Raw genomic sequence first — 26,984 nt, 5'->3', positions numbered from 1 at the left:
GACGCCACAGGACCTGCTCGAGCCTCTCATATTAGGGAAAATGTTGGAGCTGTCTCGGGATCTAGGGATCCCCATGCCTGTGTGTGGGCATGAGAAACTAACTTCCCGGACGGCTGCTAAGTGTCTCGATGCGCAATTCAATCTCCGTCGCTGGAAACAAGTGACGGCGTGGACGGGGGGGCCCGTCAAAGAAGGGGATGCGCTGGGGTGGAACCCTGCGCAGGCTGTCTACGTTCCGGATGACCGGGGCCCTCAACAGCTGACGGCCGCCTCCGCTCCATGGACGGGACGCGGCGGGCCGAGGCCGCGCGCTGCGCTACCGGAACGGGGCCGTCGGGAGGCAAGGCCTGCGCTTCGGCGCAACGATGCCGAATGTTTCCGCTGCGGGCGTAGGGGCCACTACGCCAGAGACTGCTGGGCCCGCTTCCCGGCTCCGCCGCAGCAGGAGGCCTCGGTACCGGACAAGCCGACTAAAGATCCTCCGCAACAGGCATGTCGGCACGCACCAGACACCCGGCAAGGCTTTACACCTCACCCATCACCTTCGTTGCGCGATCCTAATGTTGTTGTTAAAGAAAGCCCTTCGACGGGGCCTTGTCGCTCGGTCACGCAGTGGCGCAAGTTGGCACGGAGAGTCGTCGCGGCCGCTACGGGTTCGTCCACTGTACCGGGGTCTATACAAGGGGTGGACGTGCGCATTTTGGTCGACTCCGGCGCGTCTGCGACTATTATTTCGGATGTCATTTTCCATCTGTTGGGCATCCCGCCGGGGGCTGTGCGTCCGGTTTATGGGTCGTGCGTCGCTGCGAACGGGGGTAGCATGGGTATCGTGGGCCAGGTGGATGCTAAGATATCTATTGGGGATGTGTCGGCCTCGGGCGTTGTGTTAATATCGAGATCTTTGGCGGTTCCTTGTTTGTTAGGCACCGATTTTTTGGCTAAGATGCCCATTTTGATCAAAATCAATGAGAATTGTATTGAACTGCTGGGGGGCCGTCAAATCTCGTTTCTGCCGTCGCCCTGGGGGCGACCTGCTTCGGCCGTACAAGTGCAGGCGCTGTCCGTCGCATCTGTGGACATCCCACCTGGTACACAGATGCTTATACCCTTGCGGTATCGGAAGCCCCTGCCTGATCGGCTAGGAGCAGTAGGGGTCTTGTTGTCACCGTCCGCCACGATAACAACCGGGTTGGCGTTAGTGGGGGCACAGACCATCGTCCGGCCGGATCAATTACCGTTTTTACAGGTGCTTAATGCGGGGGGGGAAAACGTCCGTGTTCCGGCCGGTACGGTTGTGGCACATGCCACTACGGCGTTTGCGACGCATGATTGTCCGCATAGCCGGGGAGTGGTTGCTGGGGTTTCCGAGCCAAGGGGTTCGGATAATCGTTGGGTTGCTGACTTATGTGACGGAAATTCTTCCCTGTCCATGGAGCAACGTGGTGCGCTGCGTAAATTGTTGTTGACATATTCCGATGTGTTCAGCTCCGATGATTTGGATTTGGGCCGCACATCGTTGCTTTACCATCACATTGAGACGGGCGATGCTGCCCCTATTCGATTAAATTCGCATCGGATGAGTCCTGCGGAGCGAGAACACGTGCGGGGGGCAGTGGAAGACATGTTGGCTGCGGACATTATATCGCCATCTAACAGCCCATGGGGCGCTCCGGTCGTCTTGGTTAAGAAAAAGGATGGCAAATTGCGATTTTGTGTTGATTTCCGGAAATTGAATAAGATATCGGTGGCAGATGCGTACCCCCTGCCGCGTATGGATGACTCCCTCGATGCATTGTCGGGGGCTAAGTTCTTTTCCACACTGGACCTCTCTTCGGGATTTTGGCAGCTTCCCCTTGACGAGTCCTCACGGGAGAAAACCGCATTCCGTACGCCGCAGGGGTTATTTCAATTCAACTGTCTCCCGATGGGATTGAATGCGGCCCCTGCTACATTTCAAAGATTGATGGAGCTCGTTTTGTCGGGGTTGCAGTGGGAGACGTGTCTTATATATGTGGATGATATTATTGTCTTCAGCCGCACATTTGATGAACATTTGACGCGGCTGGAGACAGTGTTCACGAGGATGCGTTCTGCCAAATTGAAATTCAAACCAAAGAAATGTCACCTACTGCAACGGTCCGTCCGCTATTTGGGGCACATTGTGAGTGCTGAGGGGGTGTCCACGGATCCGGAAAAGACGGCGTGCGTCCGGGATTGGCCGACTCCGGCCACCGTGGGGGATGTTCGGCGGTTTTTGGGATTTGCCTCGTATTACCGAAGATTTGTGCCGGGTTTTGCGACGATTGCGAGGCCCTTGCATCTCCTTACGGGTAAAGGACGGAAGTTTATTTGGGGACAGCCGGAGGAGGCGGCCTTTCGGAGTCTGCGTGATCTATTGGCCACGGCCCCAACATTGGATTATCCCGATTTCGATCACCCATTCATTCTTGATACGGACGCGAGTGACACGGGTATTGGGGCGGTATTATCACAGTCTAAAGGGGGTGTAGAGCGTGTCGTGGCGTATGGTAGCCGAGTCTTGTCTCCTGCGGAAACCCGCTACTGTGTCACTCGCAGAGAACTATTGGCGGTTGTTTTTTTCCTACGGCAATTTCGACCATACCTCTACGGTCGTTCTTTTATTGTGCGTACGGATCATGCGGCCTTGCAATATGCCCTTAAAATTGACCAGCCATCCGGACAGTTGGCACGTTGGTTGGACACGCTACAGGAATTTTCCTTCCAAATTCAACATCGGAAGGGAGTGCGCCATGCGAACGCTGACGCACTTTCCAGATTACCGCGGCGCGCCCCTTGTAAATGTGCGTCGGGGACGCATAGGTGTTCGCCGATTCCAAACCCCCCTCAGCCGCTTACGTTGGCCGTCGAGAAGTCGGACACTCCGATGGAACCGGGACCGGCTGACGGGGTTTTGAATCTGCCGCGGTCTGTCTGGATCCGGGAACAGATGATGGATGAGTCGTTGGTGTCCTTGCGGAAGCGGTCTGCTAGGGACAATGGGAGTCCGAGTACGGCTGTGGGGCCGCAAACCGCTCTCCGAGATGGTCTGCTTATGTGGCGGGAGGGGTTCCAGGAACGTTGGCGCCTGGTGGTACCAACGTCCTTGCGATTCGAGTTGATTAGAACTCTCCATTGTGACACTCTCTTACATTTAGGGGTGCAGAAGACCTTGTTGACGTTGCAACGTCATTATTTTTGGCACGGCATGGCGACAGATGTCGTAGGGCACGTGCGCGCGTGCCCTGCGTGTGCACGACGTAAGCCGCCGAAACATCCTTACGTGCCGCCTCTCTAGTCGATTCAGGTGTCTCGAGTCAATGAATTGGTGGCACTGGACATATTGGGACCTTTTCCACCATCGGCGAGGGGTAATAAATATTTGCTGGTAGGGGTTGAGTACCTCTCCCGTTGGCCGATGGCCTGGCCGTTGCCCGATCAGTCGGCCGCGGCCATTACCGACGCCTTTTTGTTTGGGTATATTATGGACAAGGGAGCGCCTGAGAGACTCCTCACGGACCAGGGCAGGAATTTCTCTTCTAAATTATTGGCAGAAGTGTGCGCGGGCCTTGGGACTAAGAAAGTACGGACATCCCCATACCATCCGCAGACGGATGGTATGGTTGAACGGCTGAACAGGACATTGTCTGCCATGCTTTGCCATACCGTGAGCGAACAACAATCAGATTGGGATCTGCACATCCCCGGAGTGCTTTCGGCGTACAGGATGACGCCTCATGCGGCTACAGGGTATTCGCCGTTTTACCTTATGTATAGTCGGGAAAACGTGCCGCCGGTGGATGTGCAATTGGGAGCTGGGGTGAAGGGACCTCGTAAACCACTTCCTGAATACATTCAGGACACGGTTCGCCGAGTCACGGAGGTGCGGGAGAATGCCCGCGTGGCTACGGCCAAAGCCCAGGCCCGGAACGAGCGGTATGCGCGACGGTCCGAGGGGGAGTGCCCCTGGAAGGTTGGGGACCTAGCCTGGCTTCATTGTCCACAGGTACGTCCGGGAACCTCTCCGAAATTGCACAAACCCTGGCATGGTCCCGTACGCCTCATTGCGGTTCCCAACCCACAGTCAGCACGCGTCCAAATTGGATCTCGTCGCTGGGTTGTGCATACGTCGCGCTTGAAACCATATGTTGCTCCCTTACATGATGCGTCATCCCCCAATGTTGCCTTGCCGGGGTCTGTTGCTGCTGACTCTCCCCTGCCTGCGTCCATTGATCTTGCTAGAGCGCCTGTCGTACCTGTTCCAGACAGGCCGGCCGTGACATTGCGGGGGACGAGGGGCCCTGCTCGGAGGACGCCTGCCAGGTCTGCGGGACCTTCGAGCCCTGCAGCCCTTCCGACCCAGCTGCAGGCACGGTCACGGGACAAGCCCAAGACTAATTCTTTAGGGACACGGGACGTTGGTGGACTTCCAGCTGCGACAGGGGGATTACCCCCTGTCATTCCTCGACTTTCATCGCGTTCCCGTTCTGCGAGTGGGCCGCCGACCGTCCGGGACGGGCCGGCGACCCGCACACGTTCCAAATCGCTTACGTTTCGTTGATTGTTGCTGTGTTGTTATCTCTTTCTTACAGTTGTATTTATTGCATGCTTTTTGTACGTTCGTTGATGTTAATTGCGTTGTTGTTGTTGTTCTTGCTGTTACATTGTATGCTTAGTGTCCTTTAGGGGGGAAGGTCGATTCGCCGCATTACGATTTGCTATTGGTCAGCCGAGGTCGGCTGGGATTTTTCTACGGGGGAGGGTGGTGTAATGCGGGCGTAAGCGACCTTCCGGATGTGACGTCACGGGGGGTGGAGTCATGTGACGTGGGTGGAAGGTTCGGGTCCTTAAGCGGGTAAACCGGAAGGGGAAGTCAGTCGGGGTGTGAACGGAAAAGAGTGAGGCCACGCGGGCGAGTGAGAAGAGGGGGGGCACCGACGGCCATCGGGAGCCAACCCCGAAGACAGGAGGAAGCTACGGAGTGGTGTGCAGCTGCGGAGAAGACAGCCAGAAGGGCTGCGTGTTAGAGGCAGCGGTGTGGCTGCCAGGTGTGGCGGGAGAGAAGAGGGAGAGACAGCACGAGGCTGTCAGAGCTGCAGAGAGGACGAAGGAGAGAGGAGTTGCAGCGAGTACAGCCAAGGGGGGCTGTGTGAGAGTAACAGCAGCGGGGCTGCTGTTGTGGACCGAGCCGACATCGGAGTCAGCACCGTGGAGAAGCTACAGAGTAGAGACAGCCGTGTGGGAATACAGTACGAACCGAATAAAGGACACTGCGCCAGACATCGTGGTCCAGTCGTTTATTACACATTGTTTGTGTGTGCGTTGCGTGTGTATACATTGTGTGTGTGTGCGTTGCGTTACGTGTGTATACATTGTGTGTGTGTGTGCGTTGCGTGTGTATACATTGTGTGTGTGTGCGTTACGTGTGTATACATTGTGTGTGTGTGTGCGTTGCGTGTGTATACCTTGTGTGTGTGTGTGCGTTACGTGTGTATACCTTGTGTGTGTGTGTGCGTTGCGTGTGTATACCTTGTGTGTGTGTGCGTTGCGTGTGTATGCCTTGTGTGTGTATGCGTTGCGTGTGTATGCCTTGTGTGTGTGTGCGTTACGTGTGTATACATTGTGTGTGTGTGTGCGTTACGTGTGTATACATTGTGTGTGTGTGTGCGTTACGTGTGTATACATTGTGTGTGTGTACGTTGCGTGTGTATACCTTGTGTGTGTGTGTGCGTTACGTGTGTATACATTGTGTGTGTGTGTGCGTTACGTGTGTATACATTGTGCGTGTGTGTGTGCGTTACGTGTGTATACATTGTGCGTGTGTGTGTGCGTTACGTGTGTATACATTGTGCGTGTGTGTGTGCGTTGCGTGTGTATACATTGTGTGTGTGTGTGTGCGTTGCGCGTGTATACATTGTGTGTGTGTGTGCGTTACGTGTGTATACATTGCGTGTGTGTGTGTGCGTTACGTGTGTATACATTGCGTGTGTGTGTGTGCGTGTGCGTGTGTATACATTGTGTGTGTGTGTGCGTTACGTGTGTATACATTGTGTGTGTGTGTGTGCGTTGCGCGTGTATACATTGCGTGTGTGTGTGTTACGTGTGTATACATTGCGTGTGTGTGTGTGCGTTGCGCGTGTATACATTGCGTGTGTGTGTGTGCGTGTGCGTGTGTATACATTGCGTGTGTGTGCGTTACGTGTGTATACATTGCGTGTGTGTGTGCGTTACGCGTGTATACATTGCGTGTGTGCGTTGCGTGTGTATACATTGTGTGTGTGTGTGCATTGCGTGTGTATACATTGTGTGTGTGTGTGCGTTGCGTGTGTATACATTGTGTGTGTGTGTGCGTTGCGTGTGTATACATTGTGTGTGTGTGTGCGTTGCGTGTGTATACATTGTGTGTGTGTGTGCGTTGCGCGTGTATACATTGTGTGTGTGTGTGCGTTGCGTGTGTATACATTGTGTGTGCGTGTGTATACATTGTGTGTGCGTGTGTATACATTGTGTGTGTGTGTGCGTTGCGTGTGTATACATTGTGTGTGTGTGTGCGTTGTGTGTGTATACATTGTGTGTGTGTGTGCGTTGCGTGTGTATACATTGTGTGTACGTGTGTATACATTGTGTGTGCGTGTGCGTGTGTATACATTGTGTGTGTGTGTGCGTTGCGTGTGTAGCCCCAGGACCCCACGGTGTTCTCGGCCGCTGCTCAGGCTGCGATGCGGCGAGCGCTCCTCACGCGCTACTCGCTGCTGCCCCTCCTGTACTCGCTCTTCATGGGCGCTCACCAGAGCGGAAGCACCGTGGCACGGCCTCTCTTCTTCGAGTGAGACGGGGTCCCCCCCCCCTCCCACCTCACCGCTTCACTCCCATCACCCCCTTCTTCTCTCCTTACTGCTCCCTCCCTCACAGCTTCACTCCTCCGATTAGCACGGGTGGCTATGTACGGTGCGAAAGAAATTCGGCACTCCCATCACTCTCTCATAATCTCAACTCACTACTTACTCACTCCCTCCTTGCTCCCTTATTCCCCATTTTCCTCCCTCTCACCATCAACTCGCCTTCCACCCTTAACCCTGACTGTTTTCTCTACTTCATTCTTTACTCTCTCCTCACTCGCTCGCTCGCTCCCTACCTCACTCCCACTCGGCATCCTTTTTTCCTCTCAATTTTGAGTGAGCTCCCTCTTTATTTCCTCCAACTCTCCGTCCCTCGCACCCCTCTCATAGCCTCGCTCCCTGCTGCCCTCACTCTCACCCTTGTCCTCAGTTTGACACAATTCTGGAAAGATCGCCCAGTGATGCTTGATGTAATTTACCGGCAAAATGTCGTATTCACATTGTAAATGTTGTGAAATTACTCTCCAAAACACTGGTGGGCTGAAGTTGTAATTAATTGGCACGTTTTGTTTACACGACAAACCAAACTAATTGGCCGTGTCCGACGGCTCTCTGTATCGGCTGAGATGACCGTGCTGTTCGGGTTGAGGTGGGTTGACCGGCGCTCTGCATCGGACGATACGAACGTCTCCCGTGTCGGATGGGTCATCATTTACAGACTCCACAAACCGCGCTCCAACAGCAGAACCAAACTGGGTCGCCGACTCGTTTACACAAAACTCTCGCCGATCGACACGCTGTTTGTCGAAACCGGTCCAGAGTTTTGCTTTCGTTCAAGCAACGCTGCTGAAATTATGCACTCGTGGGAGTCTGCCGGGCCGATGCGCGAAAAAATGTGGAAGGACGCTTGTATCGAGGAGTTCCCAGGACGCACTCGGAGACGGAGATAAAGTTATGGACTTCGCCAAAGGTTGATTAGAGCTGTTACAATCTAACACACAAGGGTACACAACTCCCAGGGGCTAGGGGTCCTACGGTGAGTCCTGGTCCCTGCCGGCTAGCTCCGGTCTCTCTCTCTCTCGTGTGGGATCGGGGACTCTGCCAACTCCACCGACCGGAGAGAGAAGCACCTCTACGGCTACCACCAGCATCCTTCCAGTCTCACCACTTCGTCCCTCTACCCCCTGGTTCCCTCTCTACCCTTCTCACTCTACCCGTTCCCACGGTGACCCCGCTCTCGTCACGGGGTCTCCCTTAGGTACTCCACGAGACGTGACGTCATCGCACTGGACGGCACACATGGCGTCACACATGACGTCACGTCCCCATTTTACTCCTCTACACTTGTATGCGAAGGAGACGTCGTCTGCTGATCTGGTTCCTTCATGCGAAGCCAACGTCAGCCAACGACTCGTCACGATCAGCGTTGCTCACGTAGCGTGTGCGTGTGTGCGTGTGTGCGCGTGTGGGGAGCGGTAGTGTAGCGGTTAGCGCGCTGCACTACGAACCCGGCGACACGGGTTCAATTCCCGCTCACGGCCAACACCAGTGACGGTTATCTGAACCGGTCCTGGGCCTCCCCTAGGTCGACTCAGCCTCAAATGAGTACCCGGTGCGGTGTGTAAACATCGCTGCTGGGGAGACAAAGTCGGTCGGGCGTGGTGCTGGCCACCCACCCCCTCGTGTGCCGTTCTGGCCTTCATAGGTGCTCGCTAACCGCACTTGCCCCTACAGTCTGTTAAGGCTATACGGGGGATCTTTGTCTTTATCTTTGCGCGTGTGCGCGTGCGCTCAACGGCGCAAGGTTTCCGCACGACGAGCAGGCGTACGCCATCGACCGGCAGCTGCTGTGGGGGCCGGCGCTGCTCGTGTCGCCGGCGCTGGAGGAAGGCGCGCGCTCCGTGCAGGCCTACCTTCCCGCCGGCACGTGGTACGACTTCTACACGGTACGCCGCACCGTCGCGCACCGCACCACGGGCACCCAGCGGTACGCGCCGGCCACATCACCCCCACACCCACGGTGCATGCTGGGAGGTTCAAAGTTCAAAGTCGAAGTTCATTTATTAGGTATAGCCCTGTGAGCCATTCGGCTCTTGAATCGGGTGCAACCGCAACAAACAAAAAACAAAAACATGAACAAGAAAACATCTTAAAGTGACTATGTGCAAACAGAAAATCCAAGAAAAGACAGCAAAATATTGCAGAAAAAATTACCGTACACCAACCCTGTGCAAATATCCCAGTGGGATGCAAGTCAAACAACAACAACCACAAGACAACTTAGATTAAGGCCATCAGTCTAACTCTGTACTACAACAAACAAACATGGCCAATCCAAAAAACTTTTCGAAAATCACCAAAATAAAGCCATGAAAGCAATGAAACAGTGCAGGTCATAGGAACTGTGACCGAATTTTCACAATAAACGACGTAAACAACATGCACTACCAAACTCTGCAGCCATAGGTGCTCCACGTTAAGTCTGTTCTTGCCATTGGACAGTCCTAATAATCTGCGACGCAGATCCTATTAATCCTATTAATAGGTCCCAGATTTCACACGTAATTTGGATCAAGAGCATTTAACGTGGCTGGTCCCAGCTGTTGGAACCACCACAAAACTTTTGTTGCCTATTGGCATCTCCATTCTAGATTTGAAGCTTTCGTGACTGCAAGGATTCATATTCTTAGTTTTTTCGTTAAAGTCACGTAGGTAAAAAAATGAAATAAAAATTAATAAAAATAAAATAATAAAAATCACGACGTTTCGGAGGCAACACAAGTCTCCGTCATCAGGTGGGACCGTCACATCTAGATTTTCTGTATCAAGTGATACACTTGTGATACACTTGTGATACACTTGATACATCAAATCTGGCTGTGACGGTCCCACTTGATGACGGAGACTTGTGTTGCCTCCGAAACGTCGTGATTTTTATTATTTTATTTTTATTAATTTTTATTTCAAATTGTTTTTTCCTACGTGACTTTACCGAAAAAACTAAGAGTATATCTCCATTCTGTCATCTCTGTCCTCATTCAAACTAACTATTGAAATCACTAAAGTTTAAGTGTGAATGTAATTTTACAGCATCATTTATTTTGCATAATAGAGGATGTTTTTTTTGGGTAAGATCACGTAAATATAAATGTAAACCCACAACATTACCATTCGGGTTTACTCTCAAGCACGACTGGTGTGCTGAACTGGTAACTAATTGGCACGTTTCGTTCACGTGACAAACCTTACTAATTGGCCGTGTCGGGTGGTGGCGGGTTTAATGACAATTTATATTTACGCGATTTAACCAATGGATATTGGTCGCGAAAGCCTACGTGTTAAAATTGTTTATTTTATAAATATAGATATTTTTTTAAAATCTGTAATTGCTTTGTGTTGTCTGCCGGCCCGAATCGCCCTTGACAACGAGCTCCTTAACTCGACGGATTTTACTCGGTGGGAAATACACTTCACTCATTCTGAACATGCTGAACATCTCATTCTGATGCCAGTCGGAATTCTGCTACGCGCTTGCTCAGCAGTGGCCGGCCTGGCGTTCTGTCACTTGGCCATCATCGTCAGCGTTGGTGTACGGTGATTTTTTTCCTGCAATATTTTGCTGTCTTTTCTTGGAATTTCTGTTTGCACTTAGTCACGTATTCACTTTAAGATGTTTTTTTGTTCATGTTTTTTGTTTGTTGCGGTTGCACCCGATTCTAGAGCCGAATGGCTCACAGGGCTATACCAAATAAATGAACTTGAACTTGAATGATCTCTCCACCCGTGGCCCCAAGTTCATTTAATCGCTTTCCAACTATGGTTGAAAGCGTTTATTGTAATCGGAGCCGCTTGATTGGATAGCTTCACATGAAGGTTTGTCTTTACAGCCAACATTAAACTAATTATTTTATTTTTACTCGGTAAGGCCCACTGAGCTATATAGCGCCTCTTTCAGAAGCGACCTGGCCACAAATGATAGCTCAGCGAAGTGGCTTATCACGTGGAAATTTATTGTATTCTTAAAAGATGTTCTCAATGTTGGGGGAATAACTGGATTTCCTGGATAAAAATCCACACGACTACGAGTAAAACACGCAAACTCCAAATATGCAGGCGCCAGGGTCGGCATCGAACCCACGACCTCCTGTATACGAGACAAGGTAGTTAACATCTGATCAAATTTGAAACCCTCTACCCAACATTGAGATTCATCATGATACAGAAGTCAGAATTCTTCTGAATTCTTCTGAATTCTCACTTCCTGGATTTATTTTGTGACTTCCTGGATCATGTTGTCCTGAAGATGCTTAACGCAGTTTCAAGCGATATCTCGCGTATCCGTAATTGAGTTAAATGTATCTATGAGCTAAATTTGTTTGTGAGAATTATTCTTCAACTGAAACAGTATGAATTGGCACAGTAAATCCCTTGTGCACCACGTGACAATTTAATTTGGCCGGTCTGGTGGCGGAGCATCTTCAATCCTCACCTCTTCTCTGTTGCCCATCCTCTTCCCTCCCTTCGTCCCTCCACTCCTTCCACTCGGGACGGGAAGGAGTGATCCCTAAGTACCCCTCTATCGCCGTCGGTCATTTCTCAATCCCTGTAGCACCGCCCCTACCATCGACAACACATTCCTGCTGCGGAGGGAGCTGGTAGGAACGTTGGGTTGCTCGGTCAATGGCCAGGGTCAACGGCGGCGTGGTGTATTCCGCAAATATGCCCGACTGTGAGGGCGGGCGCAAGCCGGCGTGAGTAGGTGAAACGTTGAGTTTTATAAGGGCACCACGGGGTGACCAGCCCCTCCCCACCCAGCCCCACCCCTCCCACCCCCCACCCAGCCCCACCCTCCCCAACCAGCCCCTCCCCACCCTCCCCTCCCCACCCAGCCCCTCCCTCCCCACCCAGCCCCTCCCCACCCAGCCCCTCCCTCCCCACCCTCCCCTTCCTGCATGACGGACGGACACAATAATCCCCTATGGGCTGGTGTAACCAGGAGGTTCCTACCAGTATAATTCCATTCTGTGTCATCGTTTTGTAAGCTACGTCATAGAGCGACTTGAGTGAAGGCGTTCTATAAATATACATTAGAATAATTCGATTTAATCAGATAATTACGTGGCCTAGTCCCAAACAATCGAGTGCGTGGATTATTCTCGAGGTTGGCGAGTTCAGTGTGGGCACCCCCCTCCCTCTCTCTCCTCCTTCCCCCAGGGATCGGCGATCCGGAGCAAAGGGGAGAACTTTACCCTCGACGCTCCGCTCGACAAAATCAACCTACACCTGCGCGCCGGCTTCATCGTGCCCACACAGGTGAGCGCGGTGGCATTTCCCCCCCCCCACCCCCCCCTGCCCCCCACCCCCCCCCACCCCCCCCGCCCCTCCCGTAGGATCCCAGGGAGGTTCGCCACGCGGGGCAGAGGTGGCCGCGATGAACCGAACCGCGTCTCTAATCCACTCGTCTCCCTCTCATGTCCCCTCATGGCTCCGTGCTGTCTCCCTGCGTTTCCTCGCATCTTCGCTCATCTGCCTGTGCTCTGACGCGGTCCATCATTTCCCCGCATCCCCACCCCCCCCCCGGGTCCCCGCCCCCGCCACGCCCCGCCCCCCCCCTACGCCACGCTCCCTTGCTCCCCTCCTGTCTGCCCTCAGGTCCCGGACACGACGAGCAGTGCGAGTCGCAGGAATCCCCTGGGCATCGTGGCTGCGCTACGGCCACCGGAGTCCGATGAGGGTGACGATGGCGGAGAGGAAGAGGAGGAGGAGGAGGAGGAGGGGGCCCAAGGGGACCTCTTCTGGGATGACGGGGACACCCCAGGGCCCCTGCAGAGCGGCCGATACTGGGCCCTCAAGTTCAAGGCCACGCAGGTCAGGCAGGGGAGCGGCCGTTGGTGGATTGGGGGCTTGCGTAGCTGCGTGTACGCGTGCGTGTGTGTACCTGTGGAGAGCGGTGGGGTAGCGGTTAGCGCTACGCTGCGCTATGAACCTGGCGACCCGGGTTCGATTCCCGCTCACGGCCAACACCAGTGACGATTATCTGATCCAGTCCTGGGCCTCCCCTAGGTCGACTCAGCCAGAAATGAGTGTATGCGTGCGTGTGTGTACCTGTGGGGAGTGGTGGGGTAGCGGTTAGCGCGCTGCGCTATGAACCTGGCGACCCGGGTTCGATTCCCGCTCACGGCCAACACCAGTGACAATTATCTGATCCAGTCCTGGGCCTCCCCTAGGTCGACTCAGCCAGAAATGAGTACCTGGTACGGTGTGTAAACATCGCCACTGGGGAGACAAAGGCGGTCGGGCGTGGTGCTGGCCACCCACCCCCTCGTATGTTGTGCCGGCCTTCGTGGATGCTCGCTAACAGCACTTGCCCCTACAGCCTGTTAAGGCTATACTGGGGATCTTTGTCTGTCTACGTGCGTGTGTAGCGGTCAGCGCGCCGCGGTACAAATCCGGACACCCGAGTCGATCGACTCGCCACTTGCCCCAAAAGTCAGCCGAGGCTATACGGGGGATCTCTCTCTTTGTAGGGCACGCTGCACTCCACCGTGCTGCATGCCGCGCCCGGCACTCCACTGCCCCCGCTCGGCTCCGTCTCCGTGATGGGCGTCCCCCGGCGCCCCAGCCGCGTTCGCCTCAACGGGGGCTACGTCTCCTTCTCCTACTCCAGCAGCACGCAGGTGACGGGGGGCACGGGGGGGAGGGGGGCACGGGGGGGAGGGGGGGGGGGCACGGGGGGGGGGGGAGGGGGGGAGGGGAGGGGGGCACAGAGAGGGGCAGGTGACCCGGGGAAGGAGGGGGAGGGGGGGAGGGGAGGGGGGCACAGAGAGGGGAAGGTGATGGGGGGGAAGGAGGGGGGAGGTCGCATTTTAACACAAAGTTGTGGTGAATATTAATGCGAGGCCAGGGGGGAGGGTACAAGGGCTGGGGCGAGGGCGTGTCTCGTCTCGTGTGCTCACTTTGTCCCCGTGACCCCCAGGTGTTGTCCGTGTCGAACCTCACCGTGCCGTTGTCCGAGGCCATCACGTTGGAGTGGCAGTGAAGACACGCGCGCAAGCACATGCGCGTAATGCACAGACACGCGCGCACACACCTACACTCACACCTACACACACCCCTACACACACCCCTACACACACACCTACACACACACCTACACACACACCTACACACACACACCCCTACACACACACTTACACACACACCTACACCTACACACACACCTGCACACACACCTACACACACGCCTATACACACGCCTATACACACCCCTACACACACCCCTACACACACACCTACACACACACCTACACACACACCTACACACACACACCTACGCACACCTACACACACACCTACACACCCCTACACACACATCTGCACACACACATCGGTACCCGCATACACGCGCACGGACACACACGCACCTTCACTCGCACGGAACTGAAATTCTCTGATAGATTTTTTTGTCTATCGTCGCGTATGGCAAGGTGCAACGAGCACGTTACGCTTGGATATATGAACCTTATGGCAGGACCCCGGGGTCCCGAATTAACGGAAGTCACAATCGCAAATTATTTATTTATTTTGGGCGACTCCGTCCCACCGCGCACATAAACGCCGCGACCCGCCTGGCACGGATCATTCTGTTGTCGTGTCGTGTCCAAGCGCAGTGGCAGCAGCGAGGACGAATGCGCAGAAGAGCTGAACTAGCGAATGCAACTCCACGCTTGGGTATGGGCAGGATCATTATAGATCTTATCCAAAGCTGCTCAAACTGCCTACACGACTTAAGTCCTTTATTTGTCATCACGGGATGCATAATACAGTGAAACTTATCTTCATTATTATTTGTGACCTACCAATGTCTGCAGCCAGGATCAATCGATGACGATCCTGTTACCTGTAGATATTTAACAGATGAGATGCGTTGCACCGTTAATTCCTCCTGTTTGGTAATACTTCTCTTGTCCGTATGCATCTGTGCAGATAGGTTTTTTTTTTTTGCGGTTAAGCCATAGTCCCCACATACCGCTCGTATCGACACGTATCAGAGGAGCGACGACCCACTACTCTGTAGAGTAACATTGGTATAAACGCTTGTTACAATATGAACAGCGCATTGAAAATGCGTACTATTTTATGTACTGTTTACAAAGCGTGTTCACAAATCCATACTGAGAAACGTGATGATTGACAGGGTGTATTTAAATAGAGGCACTGCAGGTAAGTAGTTTTCAGTTTTAAAGGCATAGCTTAACAAGACAACACTTGCCACCATCCTTCAAACCCATTGGTGTAAAAGAGCAACGTTTTTGTTGACATTATAACATAATGTTTATGCGAGAGCCAGGGGCTTATGGGACCCCGTGGTCCCGCCATGAGGTTCATACACACACACACACACGACTCTGTCGTAACGTTCCGTCGTGCGTTCGGTACGAATAGCCGAACTACGGCAGCGTTTCGGCGGCACGCATGCCCACACGGCACGTAGAGTTCACTCTGGTGGAGAGGGCCCTTCTGGCAGCAGTGACGTGAGCAAAGCAGTTGCAGGGACCGTACCCCGATATACACGCACCTGTGTGTGTGTGTGTATCCAAACAGAGCAGTGGTGCAGCGGTTAGCGCGTTGCGCTACGAACCCGGCGACCCGAGTTCGATTCCCGCTCACGGCCAACACCAACAATGATCTGAATCAGTCATGGGCCTCGCCTAGCTCGACTAGGCCTCAAATGAGTACCCGGTGCGGTATTTAAGCATCGCCACTGGGGAGACAAAGGCGGCCGGGCGTGGTGCTGGCCACCCAGCCCCTCATTTGCTGTGCCGGGCTTCATAGGTGCTCGCTAACAGCACTTGCTCCAACAGTCTGTTAAGGCGATACGGGGGATCTTTGTCTTTGTTATGCATACCTCAAAACGCGACTTTGAACACTTCATACCCAGCCCCCACCACCACCCTCCATCCATACACAGGTCTTAGAAGGCCATCACTGCATGGCTACTTTGGCTCTCAGAGCAAAGAGGGAGATGTTGCAAGAGAGAAGGAAGCATTAAAATGTCGAGTAAGAAGATTAATAACACTGGTCAACAAAATAAAAAAAAAATTCTGGCCTGGACTTTTGCAGCTGTTTAGACTAATTTCAGGGTGCTGATTCCAAATCTGATCTCAGATTTGCTCTATCACATCTCATTTTATGCTATCGGCATACCCCATTGTCATTGATTTTACCCGAAATTGACTCTGTCACTTATGATTGCAAGTTGTTGCGAGTCAGTGACTGCTTTAGTGTTAAAATATGGTGCTGTATTTTTAGGATAGTGTGTTTATAATATCATTTTATGTAGATATCCATATTTATTTAATATTTTTCTTCTGCAGTTTTTATTGAAAATGCAATATTTGATATCTCAAAAACCTGATATGATAGACAAAAACTGATGCCAGATTTGGAATCGGCACCCCAAAATTACCTTAAACCCGTTGGAATACCTTATGCCAGAAAAAGTGTGTTGACCAGGGTAAGCAGACGAAATGCCTCCTCCCATATCTTGTCATGGCAGTATTTTTAACACACGTAATTGGCTGCACGGCCTTCTTGGAGCGTGTCATTTCAGCAGCGTTGGTATCGATGCAAGCAAACTCCGGACCGGTTTCGACGTTCCCTGTCTCGCCAGCAGAGCCAGGCTCGCTTGAACCAATTGCTGCCGAAGTGGTCACGCGCGCGGTACGTCCTGCTCGTTTTTAGCGGCATCAGCTGAGCGGTGTTTAAGCGTCTACCGTGAAGCAGACTTGCGCGTAGTGTGTTATGGTCGATGGTTAAAAGACACCCCGCTGAGTGGGCCGCGTCACTTTATTGCTTTCGCGATTACTTTTTAAAAAAAAAGAAAACTAATGAGGTTCGATTGAGGCTCGCAAACGACATCGCTCGGCTGTAACCGTGGCTGTGTTTTGTGATCAGAGTGCATGAGCTGCTGCCACGCCTAGCGTTGAGCAAACCTGCCGGCATCAATTCCTCCGTTAATTTATTTCGGAGTTGCGCCGTCATTTTAAAATAGCCGCTTGCTCGTCCTTTTGACGCGTCCGTCCATCCACCCATTCCCTCTGTCCCTCTCTCCTGCCAGCCAGCCAGCCAGCCAGCCAGCAAAACTTTTGTCTGATGTAGTCGATGATACACGGCCGGGGTGGAAGGTGGCCGAGCAGGCTGTGGGATGCAGGTGGCATCACCATCACGCACATGGCCCCCGCGCAAGCCAGCCAGGTAGCCCAGGATTCCAGCCAGCCAGCAAAACTTTTGTCTGATGTAGTAGATGATACACGGCCGGGATGGAAGGTGGACAAGCGGGCTGTGGGATGCAGGTGGCATCACCATCGCGCACATAGCCCCCCCCCCCGCAAGCCAGCCAGGTGGCCCAGGAATGCAGCCAGCAAGCCACTAGATGAAGGCCACCCCCACCCTATGCCGTGTCTCATCTAAAATGTAACGTAATTATTTTTCGAGTAACTACTAGGACATGCATCTGGTAGTTAGTAAGGTTAACCAGATTAACACAGGAACAACAGAGTAATAGGATTAGTTGTAAAATTGGTCATATGATTACGGCACTGGCTGTAAATGGTAGAGGCACTGTGTAAATTAGTCAGTGTGAGCATTTGTTTTTGCACTCTATTAAGAGTCCTGTCCATCACAAATATGCATGTGTGTGTATGTAGCACAGAGTGGCTGCTTTATAGAACTAAATGCCGTATACTGTGTGTATACATATATATGATGAAACGAAAGATGTTACATTTTAAAGCTGGGAGGAAACGTTCGGTTAACAACCGATTGGCGCCGAATTCCGCCCAAGTTATCGAGTGATCTTTGGCAACTCGCATCAGCGTCGTGATGTTTGGCAGTCACTGGCCAGTTGTGATTGTAATGAGAGTAAGACGCAAACGGAATGTGCACAGTTTCGCAAAAGTTTGAGCGCGACTCAGAGGCTCGCTGGCCGGAACGGCTGCGGTTGCCTCGGTGTTCATTGAAAGTGCAAGATGACTCGGATGCTGATGCTGCTGCTGCTGTGCGTGTGGTGTATGTGAAGGGTGGGGTGGAATGTATAACACGTAGTATGTGAGACTAGGCTCTAAGGAAAGCTGTCTCGGGTGTGGACCAATCAACTTCAAGGACAGTGCATACATTATAAGAGTTGTGGTTTTTTTTGCATTATGACTGCAGCTATTGTGGTCTATGCAAACATGACTCCTTGTAAAAAAAGGTGTCAGTTTTGTTGCCAGATAAAAAGGTAAAAAAAACAATTATATTTTTTACCGGCAAATGAGATTCCAATGGTGTAAATGCTTGCCCGAGCTCTCATACTCTGATGGTGCATTGTCTTTGAGTTGTGCGCCTTTTGGCGTCATCTGGTCCAACACCATGTGAGACTAGGCTCTAAGGAAAGCTGTCTCGGGTGTGGACCAATCAACTTCAAGGACAGTGCATACATCAGAGTTATGTTTTTTGTTTGCATTATGACTGCAGGTATTGTGGTCTATGCAAACATGACTCCTTGTAAAAAAAGGTGTCAGTTTTGTTGCCAGATAAAGGGGTAAAAAAAACAATTATCATATTTTTTACTGGCAAATGAGGTTCCAATGGCGTAGTAGGCTTTCAAGACCAATATCCATGAGAGAGTATTTTTTTCCATTAGATCGCGTAAATGTATCGTTAAACCCGCCACCACCCGACACATCCAATTCGTGAGGTTTTTGCCACGAAAATAAAACATGTCAATTAGTTTGCGGGTTTTACGACGCGTTTACATGTACACGATCTAACCCAAAATATACTCGATTATGGATATTGGGAGTAGAATTCCACGGTGCCACCCTGCTTGGCTGCACAGCGGCGTGAAGATCGTTGTTGGCGGAAATCGCCGGTCATCCTTGGTGTGGTCATCGGTGAGGTTTGAGCCAAATTTATGCGAAATTTTCGTCGGGTGCAACGCGCAACTCGAACAACGATTGTGAACGTTGAGCGCAGGCGTAGAACTCGTTGTTGGTTCTCATCAGTGGGGCCACTGGCTAAGTTGAGCTGTAATAAGTAATATTAAAAAAAAAACTTTTTTGAAGACACGCTTTAATGCAATGTACCCTACGAGTAATGGCAGAACTCCACAACTCCAGGAAGTGGCAGCAAAGCTTGCCATAACGTAAAAGGGGCCGTGGTGATTTACAGCCAACGTCAGATGAGCGTGGACAATTAGACCCAAGCCGAAACATAAGTAATACAAATTAATGTTTTAAAAAACTTTTTCATTTTTTTTGATAGAATACAGTGTTGTCATCAGTATGACATAAGTATACCAAGTTTGCAGTCGATGCCACATTGGGAAGTGGGTTAAAATTGAGTTACAATATTTGAGGATACGACAACAACAACAGAGTGAGTTCATAGAAATCGTGTAAAAAGATCGTTTAAAAATTGTATTTTATTTTTTTATGATAGAATATGGTATTGTCATCAGTATTACATAAGTATACCAAATTTGCAGTCGATACCACATTGGGAAGTGGGTTAAAATTGAGTGACAAGATTTGAAGATACGACAACAACAACAACAGGCAGAGTGAGTTAAATAAAAGCGTGTAAAAACGACGAGCTTACTCATTGGTGATCATCAGCGAAGGCGAGCTATTGGCCGATACACATTGGTGTAGCAACTTGAGGGTCAGTGATAATTGGTTTTTTACCCTTCTATCTGGCAACAAAACTGACACCTTTTTTTTACAAGGAGTCATGTTTGCATAGACCACAATACCTGCAGTCGTAATGCAAACAAAAAACATAACTCTGATAATGTATGCACTGTCCTTGAAGTTGATTGGTCCACACCCGAGACAGCTTTCCTTAGAGCCTAGTGTTTTTAGTTTGCATTATGACTGCAGGTATTGTGGTCTATGCAAACATGACTGCTTGTAAAAAAGGTGTCAGTTTTGTTGCCAGATAGAAGAATAAAAAAACAATTATCATATTTTTTACTGGCAAATAAGGTTCCAATGGTGTAAAAAAACTTGAGGGTCGTTTATTAATGCTCATCAGATAGCCGTAACCACTGGTTTGGCTAGTAACTTGAGTATATTTTGGTTAGTGCCTTTCTTTAGAACTTATTTTTGTGTTGAGTTTGTTGTGCTTCCCCACACCTCCGATGATAACGGTTGATGATGACGACGATGATGATGAAGCTTATGATGATGAAGCTGATGATAAGGATGTTGATGGAAGCAGCTGCCTGCAGTGTGTGTGTGTGTATGTTCGTGCCTGCGGCATTAACATAATTAACATGATCATAGTTACAATTGTCATCATCTGTTGTCATGGCCACTTTTGAGTGTGCTTCTGAATTGAGATTAAACAATCACTGCTGTCTAAACAAAGTGATGCGGGTGAAAAGAAACTGCTGTTTTAATTCCGATTTCCTGTATTCATTAATCTAATAATGGCTCATAATTATGCTATGTTGATTTTGTGGTCACGTCTCGTTTGGGACAAAATGAGCATTTAATGTTGTCATTCAAGTAAAAAATCTAAAGGACTGCGTTGGTTAGTGGTAGCGGTGTACTGAGCGAACGCACCACCACCAATAAAATAACTGTTCCTTAAAACTGAAACATACAGTTCTATATTTGAAGCTTTCGTGACTGCAAGGATTCATATTCTTAGGTTTTTTCGGTAAAGTCACGTAGGTAAAAAAAATAAAAATTTATAAAAGTAAAATAAAATAAAAAATAAAAATCACGACGTTTCGGAGGCAACACAAGCTTCCGTATTACTTGATACAGCAAGCGTGCTGTGACGGTTCCACCTGAAGACGGAAGCTTGTGTTGCCTCCGAAACGTCGTGATTTTTATTTTTATTTTATTTTTATTAATTTAAATTTTTTTACCTACGTGACTTTACCGAAAAAACCTAAGAATATGAAACATACAGCACTGGTAAGACTGACGTTTTTGTTAATGGCCCTTCAGAGCAGAGAGGGCCAACCCTAATCATAGCCCCATATCCCTAATCATAGCCCCAATCATAGCTCCAAGCATAGCCCTAATAACCATGACCCCCCCCCCCGCACCTCTGAGTAGCAAGGTTGGCTACGTCCGGTGCGAAAGAAGTTCAACATACATAACCACAAACTCGAGCCCAAACTAAAGTCCTACTCCTAACACTTAATTCAAACTCTATCCCTAATCCTAACCATTAAATACAAATCCTAACTATAGCCGTAATCCTTAGACTCTCAACCTAACTATAGCTCTAATATTAACTATTAACCCAAACTCTACATCTGCCCATATCCTATGCAACTACCCAGAACTCTAGCTGCCATTTAAGCCTTTATCCGAGATCTTTCCTCGGTAAACCCTCACGCCAGCATTAACCCGAACAAGAATTCTAACTCCTAAACCTAGGCTTAATCGTCGTCTTCACCGCGTAGCCCTAACTGTAGCCTTAACCCCCCTAACCATAGTCCTCCGCCTAGATCTTTTCAGCCTTAATTGATGCCCTGTGTCCCAAACCAACGATAGTCCGAGTCATAAGCTTACAACACGAGCTTTACTTACCATGTATGCCGGTGGCATGGTCCACTTATAAAAAAAAAAGTACCTGCAATTCACTAAGTTGGAATTCTGTTCTTGCGCACGATGGTAGCAGCAGTGTGGCACGGGGGGGGGGGGGTTAATGCCAATGTCGATTTCCTGGCCACAACGAGAGGGTTTCAGGAGAGAGAGAGAGACGGCGAGTTCGTGTAGTTTTGCTGTTCCTCCTCCACTTCCAGGGTTCATAGTTTGGGTTACATGGCCAAAATTTGCACGGCTGTGGATTATCTACACGTAGCAACATCGCCCCATATCCCTAATCATAGCCCCAATCATAGCTCCAAGCTAGCCCTAATAACAGGCGGCTCCTGCAAAATCTCTCAGGGGGGCAAATGTCTGGATGATTGATAAGGATCAGGTCCACCCATGCAATGGATAAATTAACAGCTTAAGCATGTAAAGGCAACTTCACTTCTTTAATATTAATGCAAAATAAAGTGACTCTTACAATACATCTTGTTTGTTTCTATACTCACTATTATTACAATCCACTCAGTTTCTTTTATTAAAGATTCCACTAGGTGGCGACAAATAATATTGTTGGATGAAACGTGCTTACGTATGATGACGTAAGCACGTTAGTGCGAGCCCTCCCGGAAGCCGTAGAGAATGCATTGCAGCGCCTGCCGTTCGAAAAAAAACATCTTTGAATGTAAGTCTATGGGAACACTCGGGGCGATTCTCAGCCGGAGTGAAATCGCCCAAAAAGAGGCGGTACTCCACAGAGCGTAGCATGACGCTGATTGGACTATATCCAGAGGCACAGTGACGGCTCGCGAAACTCTGTGGTTGAATGACATTGGTGGTGCGTCGCCCAATCGCCCTAATGAAGAAACCGCCCCTGACCTTATGCCAGAAAAAGTGTGTTGACCAGTGTTATTGCTGAGGCCAGGCCGATTCGGCGAATAACCTCAGGTCTACGTCGTCCAATCAGTGGTCCGTGCAGATCCCAGGGAGACATTCCTGCCGCTTGCTGACGCAGGGCGATTCTGGAGGGCCGCAGCCCAAGTTCAAGGACTTTTTGTTTTGTGCCATGAACCATGACAAGCAATGTTGTCTTGCATTGTTGTGGAAGTTCAGGAGGACTGGTGTCACTGTGTAATGCGAGCGTAAACGGCCTCGCGGATATGACGTAACAGGGGGGGAGGAGTTGGGTCACGTGGGGGGAGAGGAGAGCTTTTAAGGGCAGGAACCGGAAGGGCTGGAGGAGAGTGTGGGAGTAAAGACGGGAGGAGGCCACGCAGGGCAGGAGGAGGAAAGTGGCGTGATCGCCACAGGTCGGGACTCGGCACCGTTGGCCAGCGGTGTCCGGGCACGGAGGAGACGGAGAGCCAGCAGCGGGGCTGCACAGAGAGCAGCCGTGGGGCTGCAGGTCGGGGACAGAGAGGCTGAGTGAAGAGCCAGCAGTGGGGCTGCACAGAGAGCAGCCGTGGGGCTGCAGGTCGGGGACAGAGAGGCTGAGTGAAGAGCCAGCAGCGGGGCTGCACAGAGAGCAGCCGTGGGGCTGCAGGTCGGGGACAGAGAGGCTGAGTGAAGAGCCAGCAGCGGGGCTGCATAGTGAGCAGCCGTGGGGCTGCAGGTCGGGGACAGAGAGGCTGAGTGAAGAGCCAGCAGCGGGGCTGCATAGTGAGCCGGCAACGGGGCTGCAGGAGCGACGGCAGCAGTGGGGTTGCCGAGCGGGAGACGGAGGAGACTGAGCGAGACGCCGTGCGGGCAAAGTTGTACGAACCACAGTAAAGGACAACGGAGACAGACCCAGTGCAAGAGTCCTTTATTACAACTGTTTCAGGCTTCTCAACAAACAAAGCTGCATCGTCATCGTGGTGTCCTTATTTTAATGTATATACCTGTCAACTCCTTACCAGTGCCCTGCCTTATTACAGACCAATGCAGACCTTATTGGTCACGCCGTGCCCATTATACATCTCAACGTTCATCCTACAAAGTCCCATCGCAAGGGAGAAACACAAACAGACAACACAAATGTTGCCCGTATTGAAACGGCTGTACTCCGTATGGACCTGAAAACTAAATTTCCCTCTACAAGAATACGGGGTAAACCGTGTGGGTTCACAGGTATGAATTTATATCGCGCCTTGACCAATGAGCCAATCGTCCAGCAGAATAGTTTGATGAGGATGGTGGTAGCTTGTGAATATGACGGCGCGTGAAATACACTGATGAAAGTGACATTGAGTGATTCTAGATTTGAAGCTTTCGTGACTGCAAGGATTCATATTCTTAGGTTTTTTTCGGTAAAGTCACGTAGGTGAAAAATTAAAATGTATAAAAGTAAAATAAATATAACGTGATTTTTATTTTATATTTATTTTACTTTTATTAATTTTAATTTTTCACCTATGTGACACTACCGAAAAAAACTAAGAATATGACATTGAGTGGTTATTCATAACGAGTGAGTGTGATGATGAATGGGTTGGTAACGTTTGGGAAGACTGATGGAGTTAGTGATGGGGAAGGGAGTGGGCAAGGGGAGTTTGGAGTAAGCGAGAGAAAACAAGGACGTTTTAAAAGGAAGAACGAAATTTTTTACCGTGATGCTGATTGTTTAAGTTGTATTCTTAGGTTTTTTCGGTAAAGTCACGTAGGTAAAAATTATTTTTATGAAAGTAAAATAAAATAAAAATCACGACGTTTCGGAGGCAACACAAGCTTCCGTCTTCAGGTGGAACAGTCACAGCACGATAGCTGCATCAAGTGTTTAAGTTGTGCCGGCAAATCCTGACTCCGAGCTCGTGGGTCACGTTTTTATCAAAGACCCAGGTAGAGTTGCCGGTGCAAGGACACATTCTTGTCGACCGAATAGCCTCGGCTGTGAGAACGACAGCTCGAATACCAAGTGTGCTCAAAAGATTCACCGATGAAAATCGATCCATATAACTTGCGCACCGCAGCACATCCATCGGGGAAGTAATAAAATAATAAAAATAAAACAATAAAATAATTCTCACGACGTTTCGGCCACAACGCAAGCAGCCGTCCTCACCTGCGTGGCCGAAACGTCGTGAGAATTATTTTATTATGTTTTATTTTTATTATTTTATTACTTCCCTTCTACGTGACTTTACCGAAAGAACCAAGAAGATGAATCCCTGCAGTCACGAAAGCTTTAAATCGAAATGTATTATTTTATTATTTCCCTTCTACGTGACTTTACCGAAAGAACTAAGAAGATGAATCCCTGCAGTCACGAAAGCTTTAAATCGAAATAATAAAATAATAGAAAGAAAACTATTTTATTATGTTTATTTTTATTATTTTATTACTTCCTTTCTACGTGACTTTACCGAAAGAACCAAGAAGATGAATCCCTGCAGTCACGAAAGTTTTAAATCGAAATGCATTCAAATGTTATGCGATTGGCATATTTCTGTTGGCCGGTGGATTATAACAGAGACGAGGTAGAACGGGGAAATTTTTTTACCGTTCTGGAATCGTGACCCCTGCACTGCTCCAGTTCTGAGCATGTCGGCGGAGGTGGCCAATTGGAAGCGTGCCGGTGCTGATCACAGCAGCGGCTTTTGGGTGAACCATCTCACTCGCTCACCACACACACTGCAGGTCACGCCACTTGTCGAAATTCAATCAGGGTCTCACTTTTGAGGTCGTTACGCACTTGCACGTTGAACGAGGAGCATAAATTTGGATGGCCATCGAACAAAAGACGATCACCGCATCGCGCGCTTCCAGGTAGTGCTTCTGCGGCCGTCTGGAACGCTCTTCCTTCCGAAATTAAGAAGCCACAGGAGCTATGCACTTTTAAATCATCATCCCGATTAAAAACACATTTTGTCCTTTCCACGCACCTCCGATTAGCGCAGTTGGTTACGTACGGTGCAAAAAGAAGTGCACCATACATACAGAGAACTTGTGTCTTCATCTCACTGCTGCTGCTGCTGCTGCCTTGTCGGTTTATCTGTACGCTCAACTTTGACCGCATTGCAGTTCTTCCGAACTGGTGGTTTAGCATAATGCGCGAGGCTTGAGAGCTTTCGTGCGTCCAATGCCCATCTGCGTGCTATGGGAAATACAGTGAGGCCTGGTTAATTATAGACGCGACCCATCAAGTGTGCTTGCTCTGAGCAGTCACCAATGACGTCCCAGGAGGAGTCCTAGAGCCCTGTGTACCCCTCCCACGCCCCGAGACATTTGCCAATCTCATTAATGCCAGCACCTCTCGTCACCACGGCCAAAAACCAATACCCCCACCCGCACAAACATCTCCCGTCACCGTTACGAATACCTCCACTCATTGCCTCCACTCACCCCAAATTATCTGCCAACCACAATCCCTGCCACCCCATCACCTTCAACTCACCCACTGAACCCCACCCCACCCCCTCCCACTCACCCCCCCCCCCTCAACATTCCCACTCACCCTACCCTCTAAGTCCCACAATTCCCACTGACACCTCCACTCACCACCGATCCACTCACCACCGATCCACTCACCACGACCGAGGCATTCTCAGGCCTATGAGACGCAAGTATTCTCTCCAGTATTTTTAAGTCAAATCGGTAGGTGTGCGCCTGTGAGCCGCGATTTGCAATGATTTGCGCGCCTCCACTTTAGCACGGTTGGCTAACGTACGGTGCGAAAGAAGTTCAACGTACACGCCGCATCCATCTCGCCTTACCTTGTCCTCATTGCCATGGACATGTTCACAGGCTAAATACATCTAGGGTACACTCATATCGTATTAAAATTGTTTTTTTACCCTTCTATCTGGCAACAAAACTGACACCTTTTTTACAAGGAGTCATGTTTGCATAGACCACAATACCTGCAGTCATAATGCAAACAAAAACACAACTCTGATAATGTTTGCACTGTCCTTGAAGTTGATTGGTCCACACCCGAGACAGCTTTCCTTAGAGCCTAGTCTCACATGGTGTTGGACCAGATGACGCCAAAAGGCGCCCAACTCAAAGGCAATGCACCATCAGAGTATGAGAGCTCGGGGTAAGCATTTACACCATTGGAACCTCATTTGCCAGATAGAAGGGTAAAAAAACAATTATCATATTTTTTTACTGACAAATGAGGTTCCAATGGTGTAATATCGTATCATGGATACGCGCCCTCTACCTTGCACTCTAGTGGTAGTGCCTTACGCCGTCGCCCCTCACTGATGTCCCCCTCCCCTCCTTCAAATCCCGCACAATCCTAGCCTCACCCCTCACGCCGTAGTCCCGCCCACTTCCCGGCCCCCCCCTCTGGCCACGCCCATCACCCCCCTCTGGCCACGCCCATCGCCCCCTATGGCCACGCCCATCACACCCCCCCCCTCTGGCCACGCCCATCACACGCCCCCCTTCTGGCCACGCCCATCACCCACCCCCTCTGGCCACGCCCATCACCCCCCCTCTGGCGTACGCCCATCACCCCCCCCTCTGGCCACGCCCATCACCCACGGCACCGCCCCTCAAGTATAGCCACGCCTTAGACTCCTCCCCCTCATCTGTAGTCACGCCC

At 50.5% G+C, this 26,984-nt stretch overlaps 1 protein-coding gene across 4 annotated transcripts in view; it reads left to right on the top strand.

Annotated features, from left to right (window-relative positions):
- Positions 1-21,939, top strand: part of LOC144719073 (lysosomal alpha-glucosidase-like) — a 47,404-nt gene extending 25,465 nt beyond the window's left edge. For 2 of the 4 annotated variants that reach the window (XM_078594854.1, XM_078594855.1), the window contains exons 16-21: positions 6,696-6,844; positions 8,662-8,803; positions 12,072-12,170; positions 12,510-12,725; positions 13,385-13,534; positions 13,834-21,939. In XM_078594854.1, coding sequence (XP_078450980.1) covers positions 6,696-6,844; positions 8,662-8,803; positions 12,072-12,170; positions 12,510-12,725; positions 13,385-13,534; positions 13,834-13,896 — 819 coding nt within the window. In that variant the 3' untranslated portion in view covers positions 13,897-21,939. The remainder of the gene's footprint in view (positions 1-6,695; positions 6,845-8,661; positions 8,804-12,071; positions 12,171-12,509; positions 12,726-13,384; positions 13,535-13,833) is intronic. The other 2 variants (XM_078594856.1, XR_013585527.1) reach the window with 2 other exon arrangements.
- Positions 21,940-26,984: the final 5,045 nt, after the last annotated feature.

The sequence above is a fragment of the Lampetra planeri genome, chromosome 5 (assembly GCF_965212315.1).
Source record: "Lampetra planeri chromosome 5, kcLamPlan1.2.h2, whole genome shotgun sequence".
NCBI lineage: Eukaryota > Metazoa > Chordata > Hyperoartia > Petromyzontiformes > Petromyzontidae > Lampetra > Lampetra planeri.
Note: the sequence above shows the minus strand (reverse complement) of the source record. Positions and strands in the feature narration are given on the sequence as shown.